At 32.8% G+C, this 24,626-nt stretch overlaps 1 protein-coding gene across 1 annotated transcript in view; it reads left to right on the top strand.

The window, feature by feature from the left end:
* The first annotated feature begins 570 nt into the window (after positions 1 to 570).
* The window catches only part of LOC114332896 (uncharacterized), a 61,003-nt gene continuing 36,947 nt past the window's right edge, over positions 571 to 24,626 (top strand). The window contains exon 1 of the mRNA XM_028282682.2: positions 571 to 821. Within this exon, the coding sequence (XP_028138483.1) occupies positions 605 to 821 (217 nt within the window). The 5' untranslated portion in view covers positions 571 to 604. The remainder of the gene's footprint in view (positions 822 to 24,626) is intronic.

Genomic DNA, 24,626 nt, shown 5'->3' with positions numbered 1-24,626 from the left:
ATCAAGAGCACCTTTTAGTACTAAAATATCTCACAGTATAATAATCTAGTATCAAAAATTCTTAAAAGTTAAAGATAAAAAAGTTATGCGATAAAATAACCGTTTCCCTACCCATAACGGACGCCTATGACCGGTATTAGAATTTTATGAATGAATGAAATCGATGCATCTCTTGAAGATAAATATGTGTACCAATTTTTGTTCTTCTAAATGGAAGCGTTCTGGAGGTATCTAAGAAAAACTAATTACAAGACGCCATCTTCAAAGAGCTCTAGCTTCCTTAGGAAGCATTTTCGGACTAGATGAATTGGGTTAAAATGTCTTAAAATTATATGAGGAATCTCCTGTCTTCGTTTGTCAGTAGAGTTTCTGGACACCCTGTAGAGCAAAATAAACTACACTTGTGTTTTGTAACAAGCAACAAAAAATTAATTGCATTTCCTTTGTACGGAAAAAAGTATGATACACAGAAATTTCAAAAACACACATTCACTTTAACTAACACACATCCTTTACAAGCACACTTTAGAACAATGGAAAATAATTCAAGTCCTCCAATTTTCAGGAACGTGCTGTGAGATACATCGATAGTCTGCCAAACTATATGGATCTCGGAAGCGGTTTGAAAATAAAATCCAGTGAGCCTGAAAGAATTTCCAGACACGCTACCATTTCATCTCTGCCAGACGAACATCGAGCTAGAGAAGATGCCTTGGATAATTTACTTTTTGAAAGATTTAGCGAGTTCATGAAGTCGCATACTTTCGAATATAAGGTTCCAGATGACACTATCAACGATCTGAATAAGTCTGTTGAGGAAGGTAGTTGTATATTTTACATTTTATTGTAAAAATAGATCTTAATAGTAGCTATAAATCGTATTACATAAAATAAATTACATGAACATATTAGACAAGGCGAAAACGGCGGGTTCGAAGGGAAAAATATTCCCATGAGATTTTTCTGCATAATCACATTCGTGAGACATCCCAGAATAAGGTTCAAGAAGTCGCCCACGTGAAAAGTGGGCCAATTTTTTTTTAACAATTTTTTTTTAATCAAATTGCAAGAATCAATATTTTTGGCACGAACAATTTTTTCTTTGATTTTTTGGACCATTCTGGACAAAAAAGATCTCTAATAATTTTTCTCTTAAGTTGATCGTTTTCGACTTATAAGCAATTTAAAATTGAAAAAAACGAAAAATGGCGATTTTCAAGGCTTAATAACTCGGTTAAAAGTTATTATTATGAAAGTCAATATATGACTAAATTAAAGTTTAAAGCCCCACCTACAAGATCCTGAAGAAATTTTTGTGATTATTTTATTACTTAGCTGTTATTTTTAAGTAATAATAATAAGCGCCATGCAGGTGTGCGGGGCTGTAAATGCTGAGTGCGAGAGAGAAGCCATTCCGGCAGTCCAATTGTGCATCTTACTCGCACTCACATTTACAGCAGCGTCAATACGATCTAACCACTCATTGTTATTAATTAAAAATAACAGCTTAGTAGTAAATTAATGACACAAATTTCTTCAGGATCATGTACCGGCGACTTTAAACTTTGACTTAGTCACTTTCTGACTTTCAAAATAATAATTTTTGACCGAGTTATTAAGTCTTAAAAATGGCCATTTTCGCGTTTTTCAAATTTGAAATTGCTTATAAGTCGAAAACGATCAACTTTAGAGAAAAATTATAAGAGATCTTTTTTGTCCAGAATGGTCAAAAAAATTAAAGAAAAAATTGTTCGGGCCAAAAATATTGATTCTTGCAATTTGATTAAAAAAAAATTGTTAAAAAAAATTGGCCCACTTTTCACGTGGGCGACTTCTTGGACCTTATTCTGGGATGTCTCACGAATGTGATTATGCAAAAATATCTCATGGGAATATTTTTCCCAACGAACCCGCCGTTTCCGCCTTGTCTATATGACGGGTAGCTCTGTCAGGACAACTGACTCAGTAAAACCCAGGTTAAAATACAATAAATATGTTGAGAATATTTCTATAGACAGTTTAAAATTAAAAATAACAAAATAAAATATAATAATTCTATCTTCGCCCCGTTCCGGAGAAAGCTCCCTAGGCGGACGTCTGCAAAAGAAAAATGAAAGTGTATTAATTACTATCATTAAAATCATAATGACAATTACGAGGAAAACGAAAAGCCCTAGATACAAAGTTTACTACTTTTTAAACAATTAGAATAATTGAAATAAAAATATAATAAACAATATTTTAAATCCAAGACTTTTCGTTAATAAACTGCTTTCTGGCTGCATCCCATATCTCCGGATTTTACAATATATAATCACATAGAGACGACGAAATAGGAAAAAGCAAATAGAGGACACTTAGGCCACGCATTTACCTTCTCTTCGTCTAGGAAAAGGACCGAAAGACAGTTTCTAAATACTCACAAATTGAGTAAAAATGAAAAAGATAAAAAAGGGTTCAAGGCAGGTTTTGTTTATATTCGTTTCAGAGTTGGGCTACCATCTCCATATAGTAACTATTTCAGCATCCTTATGCATCATCAGTGAAGATTATGCAGTCACAGAGTATTTAGAAACTGTCTCTCGGTCCTTTTCCTAGACGAAGAGAAGGTAAATTCGTGGCCTAAGTGTCCTCTATTTGCTTTCTCCTATTTCGTCGTCTCTATGTGATTATATATTGTAAAATCCGGAGATATGGGATGCAGCCAGAAAGCAGTTTATTAACGAAAAGTCTTGGATTTAAAATATTTTTTATTATATTTTTATTTCAATTATTCTAATTGTTTAAAAAGTAGTAAACTTTGTATCTAGGGCTTTTCGTTTTCCTCGTAATACGAGAGATGTCGCTGTATTGCGTCTCAAAAGGCGGGTTCATCGCATCGCGATGGTTTGCTTTAAAAGAGGCAGAATGTTTGTATTCCCTTCAGAGTTGTGACTGCATAATCTTCACTGATGATGCATAAGGATGCTGAAATAGTTACTATATGGAGATGGTAGTCCAACTCTGAATCGAATATAAACAAAACCTGCCTTGAACCCTTTTTTATCATAATGACAATATTAAAATAATACAATACACAGCAGAGTATATACTGTAACAATAAAACGAGCGATTCGTATTTATATACGACTTTATTAATTTATTTATACAAGTTTTCTTTACTTCTAAACTCTAGCTTAAACTAAACTTATTTACAAAATCCGTTTCTATATAAAGCCCAGCCGTTATTTCTGGAAGATTCTGTCCATCTTTAGTTATTGTCGCGGCATTCGCTTAATTGCTTCGCATCGCGTCTTATCTAGAAACATCGATGTGACTGTTATACGAGGGTCGGTCAAAAGTATTCTTTTGTTACAATACAATATCAATAACGCTACACGAAATAAATCTATCTACATAATTACATACACACACGTAGCCCATCACACTTCAATCCAGTGTGATCACGATCAAATATGGGCACACCCATCCGACAGCTCCGAGTCCGAGATGGCAGCTATTGCTCACTGCGGTCACAGTTCTGGCAAAGCATCTTTTCAGTCCAAAGTACCTTTGCCACGGCCGAGTTCCAACTCACTCTATTGCATAACTGCCGTTTGAGTTATTTCCGGTTCAGTATACCGAGTGGAACTGATTTCATGATCCTCGATTCTCTTCTTAAGTACACTCTCAGTAACCATCACACCTTGATTCCATCGAAGAGGTGGTACACTTCGCGTCAAAAAAAAAACTGGTACAAGTCTTATAACCGAAAATCGTGTTTTTCTAGTTGTGTAAATTGGTCTTGTCACATATGTCATTCTTATTTCTAGGCAACGTTGCCAGTTCAACTAAAATATTATATCAAACCAGGTAAAAGCAGTGCGGCAGACCGCAAGTTTTTAGTACGTTTACTAAAAATTAAAACAACATCGAGCATTATCGATTAGTCAGTCACGTTTATTTAAACATGCATCCTCAAAAATTCTCTTATTAATTTTGTAATGTTCCATTATCTCAATTAAGTACCCATAAATTAATTCGTGTTCTATTATAATTTATGACAGATATGACATGAATGACAGATAATAACTCTAGATATGACATTAAATTATTATGTTTAATTTAAAATCGAGAAATGTGAAGTTTTTCTCGTAAAGTTGTGGGATACTAATAAATAAAACACACTGGAAAAATTAATACAAAATGAATAACTTTTACAGTGAACAATTGTGAAACTTAAATATTATGTATTACAATAAAATTCGAAACTGCTGAAATATTAAGCACATATGTGGAAAATGTCGCCTGTCAAAATGTTCAATGTGTTTTATTAAATGTATTCATTTTTTTTTCGAATCATGAGAAATATAATAAGAATTTTTCACAGAAATACGCCAAAGTTAGGCAATACACATTACCATTATGTTTATCGGTTGCGTTCCGTCACAGTGAAGTTATTATAAATATTGACAATTTGAACTGTCAAAATTTCTATTTTATCATTTCTTGTTAAAAAAAAAATAATAAAATTGATAAGATAGCCTCAGTTGAGGAGAAAGTAATAATAATAAAGATGTTTTATTCATTCAATAGTGTGCGAACAATAAGGTAAATAATAAAGTGGTCCTAACTTTTACACACATGCCTACTGTGGCAAATGTAGGTATTTTTCAAAATGTTGGAATGTGTTTAAATCCTAGAACAATTTTAGCTTTTGTTTTTAATACGGATTTTAATCCCATATAAATAGCTTCTCATGATTTTTGTTGTAAAATGATTAGGGAAGCAGGAATTTAACAGTTTAGAATTTTACATTGAGTTACCTATGGCCCGTTTTACGATTCACCACCATGATTTTTGAACGTTATTTTTTGTATTTAGATTTAGTGCAATTCCATTATCAGTGCTGGCAACAACGCCGTGATTCACGAGCCATTGTGTCCAGTCTGAACACAGGTTTACATTGGGAAAAAAAAGTGTACCAGTTTTTTTTGACGCGAAGTGTACCTAGTGGGGCTGCGCTGGTATGGAAACGCGTTCGGTCCTTTGTTAACGAGCTGTCGAACACCGGTTGGACAGCACATGATTACAAACATTATTTTTGATATTTGTGTAAACAATATTTTTATGGATATTTAGAAAAATTATATTTGCTATCCATCTCAAATTATTTGTCTCATACCTAGCAGGTACGACAAAAATGGACTGGAAATCAGGACCGTTTTTCTTTTCGTCTTCTTCTTGTGGCATCATAACCCTGGATGGGTTTTTGCTTGTGTGGCTATGTGGCTTGGGTGGCTAATCATAGTTTTCAGGTCGTCTTACATGTCATCCAAACATCTCGTTCTGGGCCTTCCCTTTTTTGTCTTCCTATCGGCTTCCATTTTAGTATTTTTTTTTCTTTGCTGTTTTTGCATATTCTTGACTTTGGTATGCCCCAGCCATCAGAGTCTTTGAATTTTCACAAATCTTACAATATCATACCCTTCATTGAGTTCATTAAACCCGTCGTTTCTCCTAATTCTCCATGTGCCGTCTTCCTGTTGCACCGGGCTTTATACTTTTCTCAGTATCTTCCTCTTGAATGTCCTGAGTTGGACAACATACTTTTTTATCATTAGCCAGGTTTCACAATAAGTTATTACAGTTCTAATTATTATTCTGTAGAGTCACTTGAGTTCCTTTGTCTAATAATTTCAAAGTTATTAACCTTTTATTAGCATAGTATGTATGATTCCCACTATAAATACCTGCATTAATTTCGCTACTCATGGAATTTTTCTGATGGATTTCTGTGCCCATCTTCACATATTATGTTTCTGATATGTTGAAGCGTTTTACATGTCTGCTCTAAATGGGATCAAGGATAGACTATCTACTAAGATACTGGGGGTCGAAATGGTGCTAGTAGAAGGAACACACATAAAGCTTCATGCATACGACAGCTCATTTTTTGTGCGGTGGCGGGTCGTAGATTCGTTGGGAGGGGTATGATGGTTTAAAGAAGACTAACTACATAACCAAATAAGCAAAGGATACTTACACATACTTGAGGACTTTCCTACTATTTAAACAAATTGGGACGCCGTTTGAAAAATCCTCAAATTCTCATATCGAGTACTTACTGGAAACCAACTGGGGGGACATTCATCGTAGATTCCTCGTTGGGGTTATACTGGGCTACTTATTTACCATTATTGGCTTCTATGCCATATTATTTTCTTCTATTGTAAAACTTAATTCGCTTGTATTAGCTATCTGGTTAATAATTTTCTTAAAGAAAGAGGTTACATAAATAAAAATGTGTACATTTTATAATGTTTATTTAAACCTTTATACCTTATTCTTTTTACTTTGAGAATAAACATATTCTCAAGCAAGAAATGAATAATAAAAACAAATATATGGTTTTACAATTCTTAACCTCATTTTTAGCAGTCTACCAAAACAAAAATTTGACTTATGGCTGTCAAAAGTCACTGCCATTAAATTTACTTTACATAAAACTTTCCATGTTGAAAACAAACTATTTAAATATTTAAAACCTTTACCAAATTAATCCACTTGGAATTTAATTAAAATAAACATTATTCCATACCTTAATTTTTAAACAAAATCCATTCACATGTCACACTTGGAACTTCAAAATTTTCCATCCAAGACTGGGCGGGGAGGGAAGACATTCAAATCGTTAGGAAACAGGAAACATGATAAGTTGATACCAAATAAAATCATCTGGGCGTACCTCAATACGGGAATTCTTACTGGAAACATGAACAAATCCATATATCATCATAAAAAACTGGAGAAGCTTGGAACCATAGAATCGCACACTACTTTACCGGCAAATCAAACTGCGTCACACTGTTTCACATGAATATATCCAAACTAATTGCTGTGAAACTATTGTAATAATATTCCTTGACAAGTTAAAAATCCTTTAGTTCTTCTACCATAAGAAGAAAACCATTTTAAAGCCGGCAAAGTGCGACTTTCTGCGAGTCTGTTAGTTGAGTTCTACACAAAAATATGCTTAACCTTCAAACATGATTTTAGAACTAAACTTTCGTTTCGGCGGCGTACGTACCGCGTACCTTACCTTTCGAAAATTCTCGCTCGTCGAGCCGAAGCATTTCTCGACCGAGATTATTGACCAATCGTCAACTAAAACTCAAGGATCTTTCAAAATTCAGGCCAATAATATCAAACGATGCTTCGCGCTCAAACTAAGGGAAATATACTCTCGACTTTTTCTAGAATAAAGAATGTTTTCACAATAACTATCTACGTAGTTAGTAAATGCTCCACAAATAAATAGGAAATTTCCTAACGTTTACAATGTTGTGAAATACTTTGAAATATTTCGAACAGGAGCGGCTTAGGAAATTTTAAAGATATTTAAACTCACAAAATAAATTAGAAAAATAGATATTTTTCTTGGGATAGGATATAAAATTAATGGATATTTTTTATAAAACATTGTAGTAGAAATCCACCTGCTACAATGTAACGCCTTCCAGACGTTCAATGTTATAGCCGTCTTTTGCGATATTTTTTTTATTTTCAGGTTTTTTTTGACAGTCGTGTACTTTGTTTTGTTTCGCTTATTTTAAGCCCTCTTTTTCGTGCTTCAGGATCAGTTTCCTTGAACGCTTTCGTTAGTCGTTGCTTGCCCCTATTAATAATGGCTTCGCGTCGTCTGCATATGCAGGAATTTGTACTGTTTTGGTATTTATATGCGGGTTATATTGGTTTTTCTGATAACTACCTCAAAAACTAAGTTTTAAGAATGGTTGATAATGCGTCTCTCTGTCTTTACTTCCATATTCATGTCAAATAGGAAAGTCAGTTCTCCTGTTTTATTTATATTGGCTGTATAAAGTAAACTGCCCATTCCTCTTGCATTTGCTCTTTGGTCCTTATTAACATCGATAGTCTGCCAATCTATATGGATCTCGGAAGCGGCTAGAAAAAATCTAGTGGTCCGAGAGATTTCATCTATGCCAGACGAATATCGAGCTAGAGAAGATGCCCTGGATAATACATTTTTTGAAAGATTTAGCGAGTTCATGAAGTCGCATACTTTCGAATATAAGGTTCCAGATGATACTATCAACGATCTGAATAAGTCTGTTGAGGAAGGTAGTTGTATATTTTACACTTTATTGTATAAACTATATCATAATAATAGCTATAAATCATATTACATGGAATAAATTACACGAAAATTATTTTTGATATTTGAGCAAACAATATTTACATGGATATTAAGAAAAATTGTATTTACTATCCACCTCAAATTACGTGTCTCATACCTAACAGATATGGGCGACAATAGATTGGAAAGCAGGGCAGTTTTTCTTTTCTTCTTCTGATTTTGGAATCATAACCCCGGATGGGTTTATATTTGTCTGGCTATATCTTTTTATACAGATCTAACTTGTGCCCTTCTTGTCCATTGCATATATTCATATTTTCCAGATAGTCTTCCACGTCATCCAACCACCTCGTTCTGTAAATAGTGTTACAAAACTGACTTTACGCGTATATTCAAATAGGATATAAGTATATTCAAATGGGAAATAAGCCACAATTTTACCTAAAAATGATTTTATTAACGTTTCGACGCCCAAGTCGGGTGTCGTTGTCAAAATACAAAATAATACTAAATAAACAAAAATGTTGTTGCTTAGTAAAAAATTCTTCTAATAATTTATTTAATCTGACTCATTTATATCGGCAATTCAGACACGTATTATACATTTTAAAGTAGACGACTTTAAAATGATATTGCCAATATTGATGAGTTGCGTTCCTGGGACGACTTTACTAAAAGATAGTTCATTCGATTACATGAAATCAATCCCAACTCAAGAATATCCGCCACAAAAAATCATAGCATGTGATCTGTCTTTAAAAAGACAACCAAATGCAACGGTGGCACTGAAATTCTCGCGTTAGAGATTCCATAGTAAATCACGAGGGAAAACCAGGAAAAACCTCGTGATACTATCCCGACATCGTAAGTATTTGGGTTTACATTTAGTTTACTCTCAAAACTAATACCAAATTCCGACTTGATATTTTAAATTTTAAATAATACTAAAATACTAAATAACTCGATATGTTACTAATTTACTAATTGTGGTATTTTCTTTCTATTGACTTCCTCCTTTAATATGATATAAATGAGTCAGATTAAATAAATTATTAGAAGAATTTTTTACTAAGCAACAACATTTTTGTTTATTTAATATTATTTTGTATTTTGACAACGACACCCGACTTGGGCGTCGAAACGTTAATAAAATCATTTTTAGGTAAAATTGTGGCTTATTTCCCATTTGAATATACTTGATTATAAAAATGCCACAAGAAAATAGCTTCAGAACAACATTACTATTTTATTATTTATATTTTTAGACACTACGTTTAATTTTCTTATTCATCTTATTCTAGAATAACAATCGAATGGTTATTTACATAAATATCAAATAAGCATTTTCTAGAAAGAAATACCGAGGTTAATATACCTATTAAAAAGGTCCCCCTTTTAAATGCATTCATAAATCAAATTCAGTAAAAAAGACCCTTTTTGTTAAATTATAATAAATAGGTAAGGAGCTGAAAACAGTCCGGTGACAAAGTCACGTCTCAATAGTCATTTTTATTCTTTGGCTAATAATTTCGATGTCATCATCTTCCACTAGTCGTTGCTAACTCCTATTATACATCGCTTGCAAATGCAGTAATTTTCTCTGGTTTGATGATAATACCACCAACGATCTAAACAAGTCAGTTAAGGAAGTCAATTGCATATTTTACATATTTTATTCCAAAGTCTGGATCTCAATAATTGCAATAAATACGCCAGTCAATGAGAGCAAGAACGGGATAATACCTCCTACTGCATAATTCTATCTTACTGCATGGATTTTAATAAAATTTTGCGAATAGCGTCTATTTACCTCCTAATTCAAAGTTTACCCCATATACTATGGCACTTCAATCTTTGGGAGCAGTTCCCACTCCTTCAATGCGACGGAAAAATGTTTGGCAAAATACCCACGGAAGTGGCTAGATAACCTAATTCTAAGCAAAAACTGTTCTATAATTTTTTTAAAGTCAATACTTTTTGAGTTATTCGTGGTTGAAAATTGGCGATTTTCGTTGAAAAATGACACCTCTTCGGGATTTTTTTGCGAATTTCTTAAAAACTATGCATCTAACTGAAAAAAAAAAACATATAAAACATTTTTTAGCTTAATATAAAAAAAGCAAAGATATTATTTTCTTTATAAATCTTCTAGTTATAACACAAAAAGAGATATGGTAGGCGAAATAGTTTTGTTTTTTTTTTGGTACATGCTCAAATCGGTGTATTTAACTTGAAATAACAGAGACCCGGTCGATTTTACGTGTATAATACTACCAATATCTTTTGTAGTGCTTGAAAATACCTTTAAAGAGAGAAATATTAAATCTCGATTACTTTGAAAGTGAGATATGCTGCAATAAAAATTGATGCATAATGTATTTTAAGCAAAAATGAGAAGTAGGTATATTTAACCCGCCATCCACCAGAATTTAAATGTATCGTTTTCCTTCTGCAATTAATTTTACTATAGTGTTATTTCTATGTTTAAAAAGTTGGACGGGTTTAAAATGATGGTTTTTGAACAAAATAAGATCAAATTATTGAGAACATTTTTAAATTTTCTTAAAAATCTTCTTTTTCTCCATGTAACTTGAAAATGATAAGAGATACATTATTGAAAGAGAAAAACAAAATTTTATCCAAAAAACCCTACATTTTTGTACAATATATTTTTTTTCATATCTCTTATCATTTTCGACTTACATGAGATGACCGAAGATTTTTAAGAAAATTTAAAAATGCGCTCTATAATTTGATTTTTTTTTTTCAAAAACAATTCATTTTAAACCCGTTCAACTTTTTTAACATACCTAAAAATTACACTATAATAAAAGGTATTGTAGAGAAAAAACTATGCATTTAAACTCTGGTAGATGAGGGGTTAAATATACTTCTCAATTTTTCTTAAAATATATTAGTCATCAATTTTTTGCAGCTTGTCTCGCTTGGTTTGAATGCAATTGATATTTAATATTGCTCATTTTAAAGGTCTTTTCAAGCACTAAAAATGGTAGGGATAGCATTATACACCTAAAGTCGACCGTTTCTCAGTTATTTCAAGTTAAATACACCGATTTCAGCAGGTCCAAAAAAAACAAACTCTTTTCACCTACCATATCTCTTTTCGTATTATAACTAGAAGATCTGAAAAGAACGGATCTCCTTTTTTTATAGGCTACAAAAATGTTTTATATAGTTTTCTAGTTGCATTCATAGTTTTTAAGGTATTTGCAAAAAACCGTCCGAAAAGATATCATTTTTCAATGAAAATGGCCAGTTTTCAACCAGGAATAACTCAAAAAGTATTGAGTTTTCAAAAAAAATATAGAACAGTTTTTCCTTAGAATTAGGTTCTTTATTCTCTAGCAACTTCCGTGTTTATTTTCACCAAAAGATTTTCAACCCACTTGAAGAGGTGGGAACCGCCCCCAAGATAAAAAGCGCCATAATATATAGGGTAGTCTGTGTTTCTTGAGATATTTCTCCCTACTTACTGTGAAAATATCAAGTAAATCGATGTAGTAGGATGGAATTCGGAAGCCAAATACCCTCATTGACTGTCCTAAAATCATAAATAAAGTACATGACTATAATTTCGTATATTTTTGTAAACAATATTTATGGATATTAATGAACATTTTATTGGCCATCCATCTCAAAGTATGTGTTTCGTAGCTAAAAGATACTGGCAATAATGGATTGGAAAACGGGGTAGTTTTTTCTTTGATTTTCCTCTAAAGTATAATCCTTACTGTTCGCCATATGATGCTGTAAATTATTGTTCTCCTTAGGGAGCCTATCCATTCCCGATGTTATCGATTAACAGGGCTATCTCCAATTTCCTGGCAGTTATTTGGAATAGTCTGGGTGTAAATGTGTAGAAATATTTTCTCAGGTTTTATTATATTGGTCTTATTAGGTCTATAAGTTCTATTAGGTCTTCTTATATATAAAATTTTGATATTTTTTTGTGGATCATCTCCGATACACATATTTTGCTGTATTTTGGTTATTTTTTTCCAAAATCTGTTTATTTTAAAATCAAAAGAATTTTTATATTCTTAAGAACGCTTAGCTAATTCTGTAGTATTTACTTTGTTGGTTTGTACACTAGATTGTGTGCAACGACCCTTCTATTTAGATATTGGTGTGTTCGTCCAATATATGTTGAACTGCAGTCTTTACAATTTAGTATATAAGCAACGTCCCAATAATGATCTTTAATGATATTGGATACACTTAAAAATATATTGAGTACTGTATAGTCTGTATATAATGTAGTCCTAATTTCTATTTCCAATTTTCCATTGCGTAATATTGTTTTCATTTTGTTGAAAGCGCTTCTGGTAATCTCTATGCGTCGTTTAATTTCGAGGCTGCGGTCACATATTTTGTTCATTTAGTTTAAGTTTACATCCCAAATAACTGTATCTGGATTTTTGACAGTGCATTATAATTATGTTGAATTGATAATTTTAATTTATTTTTTATTTAGCGTATGGCTTAAGTACATCACAGAAAATATTTAGATTTATACATTATACAATGCATCACAAACATATGTCCAGTTTTTTTATATATTCGATTGACCCTTCGGTTGCCATTACAAAGTCTATAGGGTCGCCTGTGTATGCTCTGCGTGGGAAGTCCTGAACAATGTGACTGATCGTTTGTCTTGTAGCGCCGCAGTCACAAGAAGGCGACGGAAGTTTACCCCATCTGTAGACGCAGTTGGCGCATCTTCCACAGTTTGTTCTTATTCGATTAAGGACTGCCCAAATCTTACGGGGACGTTCAAATTCGCTAGGTTTTCCTATGATGTCCGGTAGACTATAGTAATGCGGATCTGTCTTACTTGTCCAATCTGCTCTCCATCGGGTATTTATGTCAAAGTTGGATTGCTGCAGCGCTTAAGCAGATTGTAGAGAGGGTAACCTGGATCGGAGACGGTTTCCAATAATATCGGGGATGTCGTTGTGGACTAGAAGCTGGTGACTGTCAATTATTTTGTTATATTTTTTAACCAATGCATGTTCGCGACTTAGGTTGGATGGTGCTATATTACTAAGGGTAGGTAGCCACATTGTAAGATTGTGCTTAATTGTGCCTGTTATCATACGCATAGCACAGTTTAGTTGGGTGTCGACCAGGTCGGCGTGCCTGCTGTTTAGCCACACTGGTGCACAGTATTTTGCCACTGGATATATCAGGCCAAGAGCAGAGGATCTTAAAGTTGATGCTGTGGACCCCCATGTAGTGCCGCAGAGTTTTTGGATTATATTGTTGCGTGTTTTCAATTTTGCTGCTGTTTTGGTCAGGTGTTCTCTGGATGTGAGCGTTCTGTCTAGAGCTTGTTCAACAGCTTGTTATTAAAATACACTCGCAATTTTCTGTTTGCCAGCTTGTTGTTGAGATGAAAAGCTGATACTTCAGTTTTTGTAGTACTAGGTTGTAGTCTCCATTTATTAAGGTATTCGCTGAGGATGGATAAGTCATTCGTGAGAGTGATTTCTTTAGTTTCTAAAGATTGGAGGCTTGTTGCAAGGGTCCAGTCGTCAGCATATCCAAACTTTCGAGATTCGGTTTCAGGCACGTCAGAAATATAGAGGCTGAAAATTAAAGCGGCAAGGACAGAACCCTGTGGAATTCCATTGCTAAGTTTCATCTGTCTAGTCGTTTTCTTTTCCATTATAATCTGGAAGGCTCTGTTTGTCAGCATGTTGTCAATGAGGCTAATTATCTTTCTGCAGGGGATAATGCGGGCCAGTTTATATATATTAATTCCTGTCTCCAAACAGTATGATATGCTGCTATGAGATCTATAAATACTGTTGCTGTCTTTTGTTTCTTTTGAAAACTACCTTCTATAAAATTTGTTAATGACAGCACTTGGTCCATACAGCTTCGATGAGGGCGGAAGCCAATTTGTTCAATGGGGATATTTTCTACTATCCTGTGACTAATTCTGTTGAGGAGAATCTTTTCTAATAGTTTATATACCATGCTGAGTAAAGCTATGAGGCAATAGTTTTTTAGCTTATCGTTTGATTTTCTCGGTTTCGGAACTGCAATTATCTTTGTTCCCTTAAATGAGAAAGGAATGTTACCTGACTGAAATATATCATTAAAGAACATTGCAAGCCATTGTTTCGTGTATGCACCACTGTGTATCAAGGACTCAGGATGGATACCATCAAACCCAGGTGCCTTATCTGGTTTCATTTCTTTCAGCGCATGTGTGATTTCAGAAATAAGTAGTCTTGCTGAATATTCGGAGTTCGTTCTGTTCATTTGTTTTAATGCCCTTAAGTCTCTTTTCACGTTGGTATTATGTGTTCGATCTCGTGGAGCTCTGGATAGAATACTATATGGGAGGCAACCTTGTTAGGAGATATTTTAGACTCTCTTGATTCCAGCTGGTTAGCTCCTCAAATTTTCCGTAACAGCGACCATGCCTGCCGGCTTGATTTTTTGAAGTCAAGGTTTTCGACAGTCTTTATCCATTTTTGGCGTCTAGCTGTATCGATGTTGTGTAAAAGCTCGTCGACTCTTTCTCGGTCACCACTTTCGAGAAACTTTGCGTATAAGTCTTCGCATGTTTCAGACCATCCGGGCACATATTCTTTGCGATACCCGATGGTTTCCGCGGCAGCGCTTATTACTGCACCCACAAACTTCTCGTAATGTATGCTGGTTGGAGGGACCCAGCTCAAGGTCCGGTCTAGTTGTTCAGAGAACTTGTCCCAGTTTGCTTTTACAAGATTCAATCTATGTCGAGGATATGATCTAATTATTGGAATTGATATTCCGATGGTGATAAGCACAGGAGGACGATGTTGAATATGAGGGAAGTCTGCAAGGACACTTCTCGCTGTTGTTACTGGTCTGTCATTGGTATCATTTGAGACAAAACATAGGTTTGGGTTATATTCTTTTCTCCATGCAGCTGATTTAAATGTTCCTCTGTCTTTGGTATCAAAAACTAGATATGTGTTTTGCTCTTCGGACCATTTTACTAGAGTTTCCCCATTTTCATCATTCGTAGTGTACTTCCACATTTCGTGGTGGCTGTTGAAGTCGCCGATGTATATAGTAGGATGTGGATGAATCTTTAGCACTTCTGGGTTCCATGTAGTGGCTGGAGGTTTGTATATGTTAACTACGGTAATCTCTGCAATTTTGGTGACCACTTCATGTATATTATTTTCATTGGAAGCAGAAAGCAGGAAACCATTTTCTATATTGCAGAGAATGTAGGTTGCGACGCCGTAATGTTTATCATAAGTGGCTCCCAGTAAATCGTAGCCCGGTATCTTTCCCCTTAAATCAAGCTGGACTTTGTCTTTAGTATAGGTCTCTTGTATGGCAACCAGGTCAATGTCGTTATCGTGTAGGATATTTTGCAATACTTGGCATTTTGCGTTGCTTTTGCACTCGATGTTAAGGTGACAGACTCGGATACACGGTCCGAGATCTTTAGTCAGTTGGTTCTGAAAAGAACCTTTATTTGTTCCCATCGTATGTTTACGTATAGATAAGATTTCTGTTTATGACCTGTGATGTTGGCAGGATTTTGTTTTTCGTTCGTCTGCCGCCAGGATAATTTTAATAACTCTTGTATATTTAACATTTACAAACCTTTTTATTACCTCCTGATAAAAGTTTATGGATATCTTGATCTATTAAACGAGGCAAAAAAATATTCAAAAATATAATATTACTTATATAAAAATTAGATAGAATTTGTTTACTTTCTGAATATGTATGCATAAATTGTCCCGTTAAGGATACATAAAGATACATAAATTTAAAAAAGCACCTCTTAGCGTCATTTTTTATATAACCCTCCAGAAGTGTCATTCTTGAGAAATCTATTACTCTTTGGAAATAATAATCCAGTTAAAAATCAATTTTCTCTCACGCCGTTCCTTTGGAATCCTACACAAAATCCTATTAGGGCAATTCAGATTTCATTTTCAGTGAAAGCGAAAATAAGTGCCACTTTAAGGTCCGTTATCTACCAGTCTTATAAAACAATTGAAATTAAATGTAACGTTTTCTTTAACCTTTAACTACACGCGCTGGCGTACTTTGTACGCCAGATATAAGAATTCTACTGGAAATATATTTAAAAATTTAATTTTTGACCTTGCTTGTTTTTCTAACCTATCACTGCAATGTGCTTTACAATTTGGTTTTAGTTTCGTTATAATCGGCGTTCTGGAAAGATCGTAATTTACATTTTATTATTTGTTGTTTCCGGTGGTGGACAATATACCCCAGGATTATATTACTATAAGTCGTAATATAAGTACATATTTTAATTGTTTTTTAGTCATTATGGCAAAAAATATATTTTTCTTTGTAAACAATACTTTTCCTCCTGTAAAAAATCACATTTAAAAAAAAATTTTATTAGTAATTTTATTTATCATGGAATCCAGTTATTCCATGATTCCAGTTATAAATCCCAATTGGCTTACTGAAAAGGAACTCCAAGTTTTCACTGATGCCGAATAAGGTTTATAACAAACAACTAAGTGTATTTTTTCAAAAAAAATTAAACAAATCCGCTGTTTTTAAGTGTATTTCCGTGTGGCGTGCAAAGTACGCCACGCGTGTAGTTATGTTATAACTTGATGCGCGGGTAGTTAAAGGTTAAATAGATCAACTGTCGTTTCAAATTGAGAGTCTGAAAAAAACATTTTTTTGTAGATATACCGGGTGGTGAATCGTCAAACTGCCTTCAAAAATTCTAAACTGATGACTTCCGGTTTCCCTAAATAATTTACGTCAAAAATCATAAGAAACTATTTGTAGAGGACTGAAATCTGTATTAAAATCACATCATGTTATAATTATTGTTCAACGAATGAAATACATTCCAACATTTTTCACAAATATAATACTGCAGTCACTGAAGGTTTTCACCTCCGACTTTGAACCTGCATCGATTTTCATGAAAATTGGTAAGCAGTTAGAGTAGACCTCAAGGAACAAAAAGGTGACATAATGCCAACTTGCACTTTTACCCAGGGGGGTGGATGCCACCCCTTTTCGAGGGTAAAAATTATTTTATTAAAAATGTTTTATTTAAGATGTAAAATCATTTTATTTTATTATAAATCGATAGTGCATAAAGTTATTAACATAAATCAATACTTTTTGAGATATTAAAGATCAAAGATTTTATTTTCTTCGTAAAAAAATGCATGTCATAAAGCTGGTTTTTACGTATAACTCAAAAACTATGCGCTTTTACAAAAAAATTATTATTACCAAAATTGAAGATAATAAAAAATTGAATACACTCTTCACTAAAAGAACTAAACTAATATTAATTGTGAGTTATGGGTAAATAAATGTGTATTTTTTTTACCTGTACTCAAATCTAAGTATTCAAGCTTAAATAACGGGAAAACGATGCATTTTATAAAACATACCTGCTAAACACTTGTCAAAGTACTTCGGAATACCTATTAACGACGTTCTACACCTTCGTTGCGGGGTATGCCTCTCAGAGGAAAGGGGGGAAACTTATATGCAAGCGAAAGTTGGTTACAATGCATTTATAGCAGAATACTCAACTCATATGTTTCAGTATTGAATACTTTATAAAAATAAATTATAATAAATTACGGAAATTACGGAATAAATTACGGAAATAATTATAATAAATAAATTAAAAATAAATGGTACAGTAAACAATCCTCATTTTTTAATATGTTATTCCTTACAAAAAATCCTTTAATTTAAGCACAAATAATTAAAAATCATAAATTTGGGTCAAAAGTTATTAACTTTTTAAGAATTCCCATAAGAGCCCATGTTAAAACTTAACTTTGACCCTTAATAGTAAATAAACGGCACGGTAAAACCATTTTTAAAAAAATCAAGTCTTAGTTTTTTGAAGTAAACTATAACATACTAAAATTTCATGCAAATCCTTAATTCTTTACCGAAGGTGTAGAACGTCGTTAAATGAGCTCCAGAAGGAGTTAGTAGCATCAAAATTATGCTTATTATACAGGGTGTCCAGAAACTCTACCGACAAACGAAGACAGGAGATTCCTTAGGTAATTTTAAGACAATTTAACTAAATTCACCCAGCCCGAAAATGCTTCCTAAGGGAGCTAGAGCTCTTTGAAAATGGCGTCTTGTAACTAGTTTTTCTTAAAAACCTCCAGAACGCTTCTAGTTAGAAAAACAAAAATTTGTACGCATATTTATCTTCCAGAGATAAATCGATTTCATCCATTGCGAATTTATAGTACCGGTCATAGGCGTCTGTTTTGGGTAGGGTAACGGTAATTTTATCGCATAACTTTTTTATCTTTACATTTTAAGCATCTTTCACTTTGGATTATTAAATTGTGAGGTATGCTAGTACTAAAAGTTACTCTTGATTTAAGTCGGTAGGGCACACCGTTTTCTAGAAAATTCGAATTGAAAATTTTTCGTCCTTTTAATTTGAAAAAAAAAATTGAATAAACTTTTGAAAAAAAAAAACGGTGTATTTTACCAACTTGAAGCAAGAGGAACTTTTACTACTAGAATACCTCATAATTTAATATTCTAGTGTCAAAAATGCTTAAAAATTAAAGACAAAAAAGTTATGAGATAAAATAACCATTGACCTACCCAAAACCGACGCATATGACCGATGCTAGAAATTCGCAATTAATGAAATCGATTCATCTCTGGAATATTGAAAATAGTTTTAGTTAATAGTTTTTTTTTTATTTTTTTTTAATTAATGAAACGAAAAATTTTCAAATCAATTTTTCTGGAAAACGGTGTATCCTATCGACCTAAAGCAAGAGTACCTTTTAGTACAAGAATACCTCACAATTTAATAATTCAGAGTCAAAAATTCTTAAAAGTTAAAGACAAAAAAGTTATGCGATAAAGTAACCCAGTAAAAGTAAAGTAAAGTTGCCCTACCCAAAACGGACGCCTATGACCGATGTAAACGATTTATCTCTGGAAGATAAATACGCCTACCAATTTTTGCTTTTCTAAAATATAAGCGTTCCGGAGGTATTTAAGAAAAAATAATTAACAGCCGCCATCTTCAAATAGCTCTAGCTACCTTAGGAAGCATTTTCGGACTAAGTGAATCTCCTGTATGCGTTTGTCGGTAGAGTTTCTGGATACCCTGTATATAATAAAAATTAAAATTTATAGTAATCCTTACAAGAATTTTTCTGTATTAGCATAGATAATGATTTCAATAATTTTCACCGAGTTAGAATGCATATTATAGTCCATTCTTTCACGGTTTTTGCTCTAAATTTTAAAGAACTGCTGGGATTGACATGAAATTTGGCATACGTATAGCTTATATGTCAAAGAAAAAAAGGGATATTGTGCCGATGTGTGCTTTTGCCCTGGGGGTGACTTTCATCCCCTATTGGGGGTGAAAAAATATATGTCCAAAATAAGTCCGGAAATGGGTAAACTGACTAATTTTAAGTAACTTTTGTTCTATAGAGCTTTTTCGCCAAGTCAACACTTTTCGAGTTATTTGCGAGTGAATATGTTTATTTTTCAACAAAATAACCACATTTTTAGACGCTTTTTCGCAAATAACTCAAAAAGTAAGTATTTTGTCGAAAGAAACGTTCTTAGCAAAAATATAGCTTATAAAAAAGTAAAAAAAAAATGGTGTACGCGTTAGGTCTCTGGATCTCGTAGAAGCGGAGTTGTAGCCAATGAAAAATAGATTAATATTTACCAAATTTCAAATAGAATATTTCGGCGTGAAATATCCAAAAAATTAAGCACTTTTTGGGGAAAGCCCATTATAACTTTTTTATAGTGTTTAAAAAAATCTTTATTTTTGTTTTTACAAAAAGTTTCTACCAGTAAAGTTAAGCAAGTTACGCTCAAAATAAAGTTGGTCCCTTTTGTTTTTTCAAAAAAAAAATCGGGAAGACCACCCTCTAATTAGCAACTTAAATGAAATTATTCGTTACCGCTCCAAAAATTATTTTACTTATGTTGTGTTTATATGATATGTAAGTTTCATCGATTCAAAGTGCTTATTTTTGAAAAAATTTGGTTTCAAAGTAAAATTTTTAAAAATTTAAATTTTGAAAAATATGCTTTTTTTTCAAAATAACTTAAAAATTGTTAGAGATACCAAAAATCTCGAAAAACAAAAAAAAGTCAGATTTGTTTTTCTGAATATCATGTATTTTTTTGTTTTTCTGTTAGACAAAAATTGATTAAGATTTGGTGTTTCTAAATTTGCATATATTCGTGATCAGTGACTCGTTCAACCCATTTTAACTACAGCCCTTTCAACAATAAGGACTTTGCACCGATGAAACTCACAGATCATATAAACAATATATACACGAGTGAAGAAACTTGTGAAGTCGTAACGATTAAGATCATTTAAGATACTAATTAGGGGCTGATTTTCTCGATTTTTTTACCAAAACCAATAGGGACTAACTTTTTTTTGAGCGTAACCTGTTTAATTTAAATGCTAGAATTTTTTTTAAACAAAAATAAAGCTTTTTTAAACACTTTAAATAAGTTGTAATGAGTTTTCCCCGAAATGTGCTTCATTTTTGGTTATTTTACGTTAAAATATTCCATTTGGAATTTGACGAATATGAACCTATTTTTATTAGCTACAACTCTGCTTCTACTAGGTGTAGAGATGTGATATATACACCATTTTTTAAAAAATTTTACAAGCTATATTTTTGCTAAGACTGTTTTTTCGACAAAATACTTACTATTTGAGTTATTTGCGAAAAACCGTCTAAAAGCGTGGTTATTTTGTTGAAAAAATGAACATATTAACTGCCAAATAACTCGAAAAGTATTGACTTAGTGAAAAAACTCTATAGAGCAAAAGTTACATAAATTTGGCAAGTTTATCCATTTCCTGACTTTCTTTGGACGAATTTTTTTCACCCACAAGAGGGGGTGAAAACCACCCACAGGGCAAAAGCACATATCGGCACAATATCACTTTTTTTCTTTGACCTGTTAGCTATGTGTATGCCAAATTTCATGTCAATCCAAGCGGTTCTTTAAAATTTAGAGATTTTGCAATATTTTACCGTTAAAGAACGGACTAATTAAAAAAATATATAATTTAAAAAAATCAGAAGTTTTCAAATTACCGTTATTTTCATTTTATTTTGATTATATAACTCCAAAAATAGTCAATATAAGTAAAAAAATGATACAACCAAATGTATACATTTAACCAAATTTTATTTTTTTCTGTATCAAAGATTTTACATTTTTTACTATTTCTTAAAAGTGAGGGGTTTAAAAGATTAGATTCGACATGTTTTAATAGCCTTAGAAATTAACTTTCAAATAGTTTTTAGGTGACCCTGATATCGTAAAAACTAATGGAGTTATTTTAAAAAAATGATAACCGTTTTGAGAAAAATTTTTAAAAGAAATAAAGTTTGAAACATTTTTGAAGCATATTAATGCTATCAGCATTTTCGTGATCTCATTTGATGGATATTTCTAAGTACTTTCATAAATTTTTAATAAGTTTATGTTAGAAAATGCATGATTTTCCCGTAATTTAAGCTTGAATACTTAAATTTGGGTACTCGCTAAAAAAATATACATTAAATTACCTATAACTTGCTTTTAGTTAACACTAAAAGGTTTTTTTAGTTTATTGAAGTTAAGGAGTTTATTGCATTTTTATTAGCTTCAATTTTGCTAATATTAATTTTTTGTAAAAACTTATAGTTTTTGAGTTATTTATGAAAAATCGGTTAAAAACATGCATTTTTCTCATGAAACATTAAAATATTTTATCTTTAATAACTCAAAAACGTTTTATTTATTTTAATAACTTTAAATACTAAATTTTGCTTAGAATTTGTCCCCCTATCTAATTTTGGGGTTATTTTTAATAAAATATTTTTCACCCACGAGAAGGGGTGGCATCTACCCCAGAGTAAAAGCGCAAGTTGCCGCCATGTCACCTTTGTTCCTTGAGATATCTTCTAACCACTCACCAATTTTCATGCAAATCGATGGAGGTTGAACGAAATAAATGGTGGGTACTAGCTCATATCCACCTTCAGCACTATAATACATTTGACAGCGTATTATTATTCCAATCGACCTCTAAAAGTCATATTTCACATCTAAAAATCATACAAACAAGCTTAATTTTGCTTAGAACGTCAATTTTGGAATCCCAAAAAATATGCAAAAATGTTTGCCGCTCCTACCCCTAAAATCCCCTCATAGAGGAGGAAACCGAAAATATCGTATTACCAAGAATCTGTTACAGCTGCTAGATAAATAAACGTTACGCAACTTTTGCATTTTTTACGTTTTTCATGAGATCAATAATAATTATTTATTTACCAAGTCAGTAAAGTTACACATTATCGAAAAAGTCTGATATTATGAGCAGAGCGAGCGTAGCGAGCGAGGCAAATAACAGGCGAGTTTGATAAAGAGTCTTTACTGACGTGGTGCATACAAAATTTTATCGCTAACAATTTGACATTGGTTTTAATACTTACTTACAATCTACAATTTAAGAATTTTTTAAATCTTAGACGTAACAAAAATATTGTGACAGTGATGGCAAATAACTTTTGCATGATGGCAGCTTTCGATTTTTAATCGATAGTTACCAATATTGAAGAATTACTAAATCGGTAAAATTTTGATTTATTTTATATCAACATAATTACAAAATACTACAGAATTTCACTTTTTAACACAAATTTAATTAACAATGTGGTAAATTTGGTACAATATTTTTAATAATTAAAGTAAATAAATTGTAGGTTAACCTTCCGATGACCAACCTTTTTTTTTACACGGATGACCAAGGGGGGAAAATGACCTCAGGTCAAAAATGTCAAAAATGACAATTAACAAAAAAATGAGGTTATTTTTTGTTTTTTTTTATTTTTTTATGGCATGGACTTTATGTCATTCAGCCAGTCACAACATGATTATTAGTGTCATGTGTAGTGTGTATGTTGAGTAAGTGTCTTGTTACTTTGCAAAGTCGACGTCATTAGCGTAAAACTACTTGGAAATACACATAATGGACGGTATTTTATTAACATCAACTTCAGAATATATTTTTTATTCGTAAAATATAGGGAATTTTTTTATTTCAAAATATGAGGATATCTAGAATGATATTAAAGTCAAATAAAAAATAATGAGTTAAAAATTGAAAATACTTTTAAATTTATTAATGAAAAACATACGCTGGGATCACAATTTCCCACGCTTGGTCATCCGCAGGTTAACTCAAATAAATAATCGATTACTGCCATCCACCACTTACATTCAATCTCGATTATTAGCGGCAGGTAAAGTAAAATTCTTCTTTAAGTACAATAAAGTGTTACTTTACTGCCGCAAATGAGGACAAAGATAGGAGAGGCAAACTTTTTCGCATCTTTTTTGGGGTGCTAAAATTGAAATTGTGATCAAAAATTAGCTTTCTCGTATGATTGTGGAGGTCAAATCTGACTTTTAGAGTCCCATTGGACTAATAATACTCTTTATGCGAAGCAAGAATGCACTAAAATCCTCCGAAAAAAAAAAAACGAGAAGACGGATCTTAATAATTATTTTTTCATTCGATTTGTGAATATGCCAAGAAACCTTGTGACCCCGAGCCATGATATAATATTGAAAATCTGCATACAAAAACTGCATTCTCAAACAGACAATAAAAAAAATTCAGAACTCGTCAATTATCAGCGAAAATGAGTTTAATTTTGTTATCCTGAGATTTTTGGGGTCGCTGAAAACGTACCCAGGGTACCTACTGTTTACCTCGTCATTAAAATTCATTAAAAAATTAGTAAAAATCATTACTCGGAGGTTTTTAGGGTCACTAACGACGAATATGACATCGGAAGTGATCTACGGGGTACCTGGTGCCCAGGGTACCTACTGTTTACCTCGTCTTGTAAAGTTTTCGGCAAAAAATGTATTAAAAAATTAGTCAAAAATCATTATTTGCGGGGTTTTTGGGGTTCTTAACGACGAATATGACATCGGGAGTGGTCTCCGGAATATCTGGTACCTAGTGCACCTCGTCTTCTGGAGTTTTCGGCAAATCCATTTAAAAATTGGTCAAAAATCATTATTCGGGGGTTTTTGGGTCGCTGACGACGAATATGACATCGGAAGTGATCTAGGGAATACCTGGTACCCAGGGTACCTACGGTTTACCTCGTCTTCTGGAGTTTGCGGCAAATTCATTTAAAAATTAGTCAAAATTTATTACTCGAGGGTTTTGGGGTCTCTGACGACAAATATGACATCGGAAGTAATTTCCGGAGTACCCGATGCCCAGGGTACCTACTGTTTACCTCGTCTTCCCGAGTTTTCGGCAAATTAATTAAAAAATAAGTCAAAAATGATTAGGCACGAGATAAGCAATAGGTACCCTGGGCATGGGCACCATGTACTCCGGAGATCACTTCCGATGTCATATTTGTCG

Source organism: Diabrotica virgifera, chromosome 6, assembly GCF_917563875.1.
Source record: "Diabrotica virgifera virgifera chromosome 6, PGI_DIABVI_V3a".
Taxonomy (NCBI): domain Eukaryota; kingdom Metazoa; phylum Arthropoda; class Insecta; order Coleoptera; family Chrysomelidae; genus Diabrotica; species Diabrotica virgifera.
This window is presented reverse-complemented; position numbering and strand designations above follow the sequence as displayed.